This window comes from Amblyomma americanum, chromosome 1 (assembly GCF_052857255.1).
Source record: "Amblyomma americanum isolate KBUSLIRL-KWMA chromosome 1, ASM5285725v1, whole genome shotgun sequence".
NCBI classification, from domain to species: domain Eukaryota; kingdom Metazoa; phylum Arthropoda; class Arachnida; order Ixodida; family Ixodidae; genus Amblyomma; species Amblyomma americanum.
Genome location: NC_135497.1, coordinates 307,783,216 through 307,791,425, shown reverse-complemented (window position 1 = coordinate 307,791,425; position 8,210 = coordinate 307,783,216). Strand labels below are relative to the sequence as shown.

The window sequence follows — 8,210 nt, the reverse complement described above, 5'->3', positions numbered from 1 at the left end:
CAAAGGCCTGCTCAAGTTCCGCGATGTTAGACGTCAAATGGCTACCTGCATTCAAATAAAATGCGGGCCCTGTGACCTCCGAAATATGGGTGTCATAATTGTCGTTTTCTTGCGCGCGCGTAAAATAACGGGATGAAGGACAAAGAAAACCCTCCCGAGGTCTTCGTTCCTCTCGAGTCTACCGCTCGAGCCGCGCGAGACATAGAACGCACGCCATGTTTTTTTTAGAACCGTTGTTTCGTGAGGGAACACAGAGCTATGTGCGACTACCCAAGCAGTCCGGACCGGCCCACTGCTCAGCTGCATACAACTGGTTCCGGTCTCCACCTCGCGATAGAGGGTGACCATGGACAAGGAGCTGACTGCTGCCGTGAGAGGAGCCGGGACATCGCAACGTGCGTCACGCGGTCAGCTGGGAAGCTACCGGTCGCCGAGGTCGCCAAGCGCTATGTGGCCTCCGACCGACGCCTCACACTGACCATCGGAGAACAAGGCGCTGATGACTACCACCACAACAATGACTACCACAAGGGGCGCTTAGGCTCCGAGAAGCGAATGTGCGGGAATGCATCGTACCGGGCGCAGCTGTCAGCCGTGCCCCCAGCGACACGCACGGTGAGCTTGCTTCTTAGCCTTCTTGGTTTGCTTTCATGCGCTGTTCGAATTATTCTGTCAAGTGCTTCTCCGAACTTTTTTATTCAAGGGTCAGTGCGCGTGTTCGAAAGGGCTGAACCTTCCCAACACGAGCGTATGCAGGTGCCACCAGTTGTAGTTAGATAGTATGCCAGACGGTAGTCCCTTTCGAACAGCACTTGCAGGCAATGTAATTTTGTTTTCACGTCCATCGCTTCGAACCAACTCCTCGCTAGCCATAAGCCTCTGAAGGACAAAGTGATATGGGTGTAGCATGTCTTGCATGAGGAGGAAAAGCTAGCATCTTGCAGGCTGCTGAGGACAGCGCCCTCTGTGCATTTGAAAGAAGAGGAGGGACTTGACCGGTAACATATGCACACGAAAAAAAACAGACCCGACGGTTACTGCTGTAATAAATAGAATTTGAGCTACACCTGGAGGGGAACAGTGGGATGCAGGTGTTGTTAGCAGCAAAGGGTAGCAGCGCCTATTGCTGACAGTGCTGGAGAAGTTACGAGCGTTCACCTGTCACGGGGTGTGCAGGTATGCGTGTGGAATTTCGTGGGGCGTACAGTAGGGGAGCCAAGCACTGATGCCCTTATAAGGTTCGGTGGAACGTATACAATAAAGCACGGGGTAAAGGAGATGAAGAAAGAGAGGTAGAGCGCGACTGTCACCCACTGTGCAATCAGTTATCAGCATTCTAGCGAATCAGCATTTCCTTACAGTGGAGCATACCTCACGTCATGTCATTTTTGTTAGGGACAATGCCAGCGACGCGGCACGCATCGAACTGGAGCCCTAACATCTGGCGCTTTAAAAAAACGTATTTCAAACTGTCGTGTTTGAAATGGTCACGTTATAACCTTGAAGGCATGGATAATGGTGACATATGGCGTCGAATTTCGCAACTGAACGTCCTTCCTCGCCACCTGGCTGCCTGTGCAAGGATTCATATAATCAGTTCCGGCATGGCAACGCGCGTTAGTTTTCATAGCTCCGCGATGCCATTGGTGATGGCGTCGCACGAAGAGCAAAAAGAAACGAACGTCGCGTCAGTTACGCGGCATTTCATTTTGCGTGTCTTCTCACTGAAAAATGGTTACAGTGCTATAGTCGTTTCTTCAAACCATTTCGCTAACACGACTGCATCCTTCCAGGTGGTAATCAATTTATTTTGTAATCAGTCATTCATATTCGCATGATCGAACAGTGATCGTGGTCTCGTTTTGTAGGCCCGCCGACACTGAAAACTGAACTGGTAACGAAGCATTCTGTATCATCTGCTGTTTTTACATTGCTATAATGAATGTGTGCCTTCGACGAGTACGCGAGAGGCAAACACACAACTGCGCTCGTCCTGCGACAGTGCATCTCTAAACACTGTTGTATCTCAATGTGAAGGTGGATGCAGAACAGGGGCTATGTAATTCAGGACAATTATATATTTGTCTTCATTTCTTGTAATTGTTATCGCAAAAACTCTGAATGTGCAGTTGTCGTTACAGCATGTGGTATGACAACTGAGGCCAAGTAGAGATGTCTTAAATTCGTAATTATACATCGGCACATGCTTGCCCTTATAAACTTCACCATATCGGTGAACAGTTTTCATGAATCACAAATTCAGTGCTCACGCACGATTCTAGCTTCCCTTACGCTGAGCCAGTTTTAAAGCGCAAGTGTTTGGTTATTTACGCTTACGAACCCAAAATAATAGCGCCTCTTCGTTTACCTCAACATTATTGCACATATCTTATCGGCTGCAGCCAATGACACAGTCCTTGAACTCGTTTCCAGTGGAGCAAGACATCGACTTGGGCCTCCCGCATCGCCGCCTGTGCGGTGCAGACTCCGCAGGCAAAGGCCCAGGCTGCCATGGGCCGCCATGACATCCCGGATGCTGTAGCTAGGAGGGCCTCCGCCCCTGCCAGCCGCTGCCGCAAATGGCACGCCTGTGCACTCCGTCTTGCCTCGTAGGTGTTCAGCTGACAACGAAACCGCAAATGCCATTCATGACGTTACATCGTGCACTATTTCATGGCGAAAAGTATTATGCGAGTCATGGTGAACATTGTTGGTATCCGCAGTGCAACAAATGAAAAACCTAAGGTGTGCCAGTTAAATATTTTGGTTGGCTAATTTCTCAGGTCGAGCTAGCTAAATCGCGCGGCCATTGGTGTTCGCGTAGCACCACCAGTACTAAAATGCGTTATTAGGTGCTAGAAACAAGACAAATTTACTTTGCGACGCTTCAATGCATTTATAGCCGCAATACTTGGTCCCTGCTGATATATAATAAGTAGTCACTTTAGGCGCAGCAGTGCTGTTTTGGGGGCATAAATATAAAGCAGTGAACATATATTGAAAGGTTTGGTGTCTACAAAATCCGTCCTGCTAACCATGGCAGTATCCGAGATAGCGATGCGCGTTATATGTTGCGGCTTATTAGGAGTTCACTTTTACCACTAAAACATATTGAGAGGCGGAGACAGCCGCTTGCGGTCGTTCTTGTTATTTACTGCGCGCCGTTTCTGTGCTGTTTTTCTTATGCTACTCCGTTCGTAAAAGGTATCACATTTCACCCTGTGTGTGCAGTGTCTCTACAGACATTACCTGTCGATAGCAGCCTAGAGTTGGGGCTTATGTGGAGTTCATTCGCACTGGCGTCCATAGAACATGGACAAGAAGTCATATGAAATCGATCACAAAGTGAATGGGGAAAAGGAAAAAGTTCAAGTGCCACCTCGAACTCAAAAACTATGCAGTTTTATTTCGAGCCTTTCGGCAAACTTGAGAGTGGGTGTCGCTTCGCGGCTCGAGTGGAAGGCGGAGGAACAAACAGGCTTTTCGCTGTTTCGAATCGCGCTTTGTCCAGAGCATCCTCCAATATTCGATGGTTGCCACATCATACGCAGAATAATCGTGTCGTGCATTGTGACAAGTTCCTCATGACCTCATGACAATTGTTTAAACCGCTGTTGTCAACAAAAAAAAATTTGCCACAGATTTACATAATGTAAGCGAGAGACTTAGGGGCTTTAGCACATTCCCTTTGCTTTGTCTGCCTTCGGTGGCCAACATTCTCGGAAAAAATTTTTTAGAAGTTACTGCTATGCAAATATTGAAGGTATTCAAAAATGTTTTTTTCAGAATTGTCGGCTATGCGTTAATCTTGGTGACTGCGCTGCCGGGTTTAAAGCGGGCTTTAAATTTAGGGCGATCAATTGTATTCATGCGGAGGAAATGCGAAAGCACGTGCTCTTTCGGCTCCGCTAAAGAAGTAAAGACGAGCACATCAAAAACTTTCGTTATATCCCGTTTCTCGTTATATGTGAGTCTTTTGTCTCTCCCTACTCTCGCCTACAGGACTAAAGCGGAGATTTTGCTCTCTTTATTTTGGCATCAGGGACCTGTGCCAAGTAGCTCTTCCGTCAATGAAACCCCAGACAAGACGGCGTTTTCCTCAGCGAATTACTTAATCGCAATGCGAATCTGGTGCCCAAGGATTTCATTGTTCACTTCGGATTCGGTTTTTGAATTCAATGGGCAGGACTGTAGGCACACGAAGACGATGACTTGCAAAGCAAAGCGAGAAAGGATTCCAGTATAGCACGCGGCATTTTCGGTTGCAGGTACAGTCAACAAGTAGCGCGCCCGAGTCACATCGCGGTGATGGCGTAGTGATGTAATGAAGTGGCCAAGGAAGCGGTCCGTGCAGCCTCGTGTTCGAAACCCACTGACTAGTGTTAAGCGTTTGATTAGCGTTTATTTCTTCTCCGAGGTTTAATCCCCCGACAAGACGGTGTTTCCGCTAGCGAGGAACTTAGTGTTACCGCACTCTAAGCGACACAGCAGTGATTTGGAACTGCCATCCCTGGCTCATTAGCGCAGTCATTCTAGCGGCGGCAACCTCATGCTTTGTGACGAGGCTCGTATCTCTCTAAATGTGGCCCGCTCAATACGGCAGTCGAGGGATGTGGGCGAAAAGTGGTGAAGAGACATACCAGACTAAGTAATGTTTATCTGTATGGATGAATTTACCTGTTGGTATGAAAAGAGGCTTCATTTACTCTAAATGGGAAGCTTTATTACCTAGAAAAGTCCAAAAAATCAAAAACTGCTATCTTTGTCCTCTCCAGCATTCGCGAGCAAAGTGGGACGCGCGAATCCGTTAATTTTTTCCGCATCTCTGAGGCTGGGCAGCATTGCTGTTCACTACAAAACATTGATCACGGAATTTGTTCTTGGCGGTACAAGTTTGAATCGGGTGGCGAGAAATTTTCAGATACAATTTTCTCTGCAATAAGTGCGTGTTTTGCTGCTGGCCTAATATCGATACAGCGATAAATTGGTTTTTACTGAGAGCAAAAGTTGGATCGAGTTGTTCTCAATGTCCATCCTAAGTACGAAATCCCCACGCTAGAGCCTTTGCTTACGTAGACTGTACACAGCGTCGTGGCCACCAGAACAGATTTTATAAATGGCGCGGCTCATTTATGTTCGTCGCTTATCACGCCCGTTATTTTACTGTCACATGGAGTACTGAAGAAAGTAACGGCAAGATGCAATCGAGGGAATGTCCTCGAATGCTGAAGAATACTTTCATTCCACAGCGGCACATATGGTGTATCCAAGACTCAGTGGCGAAAGCCCTTGCGTTGTGGCATCAGGGGGGAGTGTAACTGAAGGAGTGGCTGCCATTTCTGAGGTTGCATCACACTGACTGGAACTGTACCCCTGTGTCTCGCTTTGTAAAACAACCACACGAGCCTCGGAGATCGCAGGCGTAAATGGTTTGAGTACGGACTCTTAGTGTTGGAGTCCCCTCGGTTGATTCACCGCCCTTACTCCTTTTTCTGCATTTTGCAGACTGCTGGCCCGGAAGTTTGTGGACATCCAGAGCATGTTTGATGTGTCCTCATGAGCCCCGGAGATAAGTTTCGGCAGTTTAGACTTGATATTTTGATGTTTTTTTTGCTATTTCTCTATTGTATACTATTATCAGGAATTTTGAAAGTTAATAAATCAACAGAACGCATATGCGGTTTCTTTATTACTTTCGCAGCCAAGCAGCGCTCTATGAGCATTGCGCTGTGGTTTTCTAAGGGGTTATTAACTCACAAAAAGCGCCTAAAGCTGGCTGTAGAAATGCTTAGAGAGGTTACATGGAAGACTTAGTCCATAGCATACATGGTGGACAAGTATTCAGTGAAACGAAGCTCTGTTAATGGTGGCGTAGAGTCATCACAGATAGATTCTCCGAAGTATCCACCACCAGGCCATAATAATTACGGTTCAAAGCTCTCGACATCGCCCACTTCAGACCAAAATGTCTGTCAAGGGGAGGACCACGGATATTTTGCGGCAGTTTTCGCTTAGCAGGCATTACGCCAGCGGCCACGCCATTTATCCTGTAAGGAGTTTGTTGTTCTTGCGCTACTGAGTTTATATGAGTCTTTTTGCTTATTTTGAGGCGGAAAAACCTTTGTGTGTTGGTTGCGCGTAATTATAGGACAGTGCTAGAATACAGTACCGCAGAACACTGATTCCGTTCATCAACAGCATGCTTGGTAACCTCCCTGACTGGTTGCTCGAACTACACTGGATCACGTAAATCATGTTTGGAAGATCTATCTGAAACAAGCCGATCTCAGTTTTTAGTAAAACCAGCCAGCGCGCATGAATTCACCGAAAAACCTCTGCCCTACAACAATCCCTACCTGTATGGGAAAGGTTATGGAGAGAATGATGCTCATAGCTCTCAATCGTCTTGAGTGACAACTGTGCCAATTCCGCAATGCACCTCCTCTCAAAGGGTTCAGGAAGAATTTTTCCTCTGAAATTGTTGCTGCGCGATTATAAAGAGACTTATACACAGTCCCCAACGCTGTGCAACTGCGCTCTGTTGTGTGCATGGACGTCGAGGGTCTCACGACCATATGTCGGAGAGCGCAATACTAGCCAGCTTTCGGAAAATGTACGCAGTCCATCGTCTACAGCATCCCTTTGAAATGTGGAAAGAGTTATGTAGGGCAAAGCGGTAGATGTTTGCATGACCGCCTCCGAGAACACTGCAATAATGTGTCTGAACGGCGAGGAGGGTTCCTGGACGCTCACTGCAGAAAATGTAAGAACGGTAATGATGACAGCGATTCTGATGAAGATTTTGTGTGTCGGCCTGTGTACAAAGATTGTTCTGTGATTGCCAAATACCGTTGCCAACTAACTCGAGAGATAGTAAAGGCTGCATTGATAGACCGGTTGGGTGAGTCCTGCGTGGCCAAGTCATCTATTGCTCTAACTAACAAAGAGCTGTTATATTTGAGACAACATTTGACTCCTACAGCGCATGCGTGATGATTGCCTGGTTCTGCTATAAATACTGGTCCGAATTTCGAAATAAACCTGTTGCAAGTCAGCGCTCGTGTGTTCCATGTCATTCTTTCTTGTGTCCTTGTCTGTATTTGCGCTGTACATTTCTATTATAGAATTAAAGATCTTGATAATGAGGTATTAACGATCAATGCTTTAAAAACGGAACTGCAGGACGTGAAGTCGACTATAATTAAACTGGAAGGCACCGTTTCATAGCTGTTATATAAAACAGACGACCTGGAAAAGAGGAGCCGTAGAAACAAGCTGCTTATTTACAGAATAAAAGAGAATGAAGAATCAGAAGCAGACCTTAGGAACAAAATAACAAAAAACATTTTTGACGAGAAGTTAGGATTGGAAATAAACAACATAGAAAGTACTAAATCAACAAGGAATCGCCCTGTCATCATAAAATTTAGTGACTACCGAGAAAAAGCTTCAATAACGAAAGCCTGTCCAAAGTTTAAAGGCACAGATTTTTCGTTTATTGAAGAGTTCTCAAAAAGAATTCGTGACGTTAGAAAAAAAAAGTTATGGGAAAGTGCATCTCGGGTAAAAGAGCAATGGCGCCAAGGTTAAGCTGGTTTTTGACAAGCTTAGCATTGACGGTAAAATGTTAGGATGGGATAACGCAAGAAACAATAGGTATAAAATCCCGATGAATCAAAAGTACACCAAAAAGAGACAGTCTGGTTTTCAAAATCCTTAACGTAAATTCACAGCGTCGTAAACAAAGCTGCAGAACTTGAAGGCATGCTGTTCTCACACGACGCGGACGTTGCATGCTTACTGAGACCTGGTTAAGCAATGAAAATATTTGGCAGTGAATTTGTTCCCAAAGATTTTAAGGTTTTTCGTGGCGACCGGGACCGAAGAGAAGAGATGGAGGAGTGGCAATTTTAATGAAATCATCATTGCAATTTTTCAGGATGCCTTACGCTCAAGGCATTGAAACCATATTTTGCAAAACATACATCAACAAGGATCGCTTTGTTTTTGGCTATTTACAGGCCTCGCAACTCTTCTGTTATGGACTTGGAAAACTTAAGAGCATATTTACAATGCCATGTAAGAGCGAGACGATAGACTAATACTGGCTGGTGATTTCAACTGGCCTAACAATGTCTGGCACTCCTTTTCATCATGCTCTTCCCATAACGCTGATACTCTAATGCTCGACATTGTGTTCACATTTGACC

General features: G+C 45.9%; 1 protein-coding gene across 1 annotated transcript; it reads left to right on the top strand.

Moving 5' to 3' along the window:
- The first annotated feature begins 258 nt into the window (after positions 1-258).
- Positions 259-5,590, top strand: LOC144119976 (uncharacterized). The gene is made up of 3 exons (XM_077652470.1): positions 259-615; positions 2,434-2,609; positions 5,506-5,590. The coding sequence occupies exons 1-3, from the start codon at positions 259-261 to the stop codon at positions 5,558-5,560; spliced, it is 588 nt and encodes a 195-aa protein (XP_077508596.1). The 3' UTR covers positions 5,561-5,590.
- The last annotated feature ends 2,620 nt before the right edge of the window (positions 5,591-8,210 follow it).

What these genes read in the sequence shown, in the direction of transcription:
- LOC144119976 (XM_077652470.1), top strand. Translation starts at nt 259, where the DNA reads ATGTGCGACTACCCAAGCAGTCCGGACCGGCCCACTGCTCAGCTGCAT. An exon ending in TGCCCCCAGCGACACGCACG is followed by an intron (nt 616 to 2,433) that starts GTGAGCTTGCTT and finishes ACTCGTTTCCAG; the next exon opens with TGGAGCAAGACATCGACTTG. An exon ending in TGTGCACTCCGTCTTGCCTC is followed by an intron (nt 2,610 to 5,505) that starts GTAGGTGTTCAG and finishes TGCATTTTGCAG; the next exon opens with ACTGCTGGCCCGGAAGTTTG.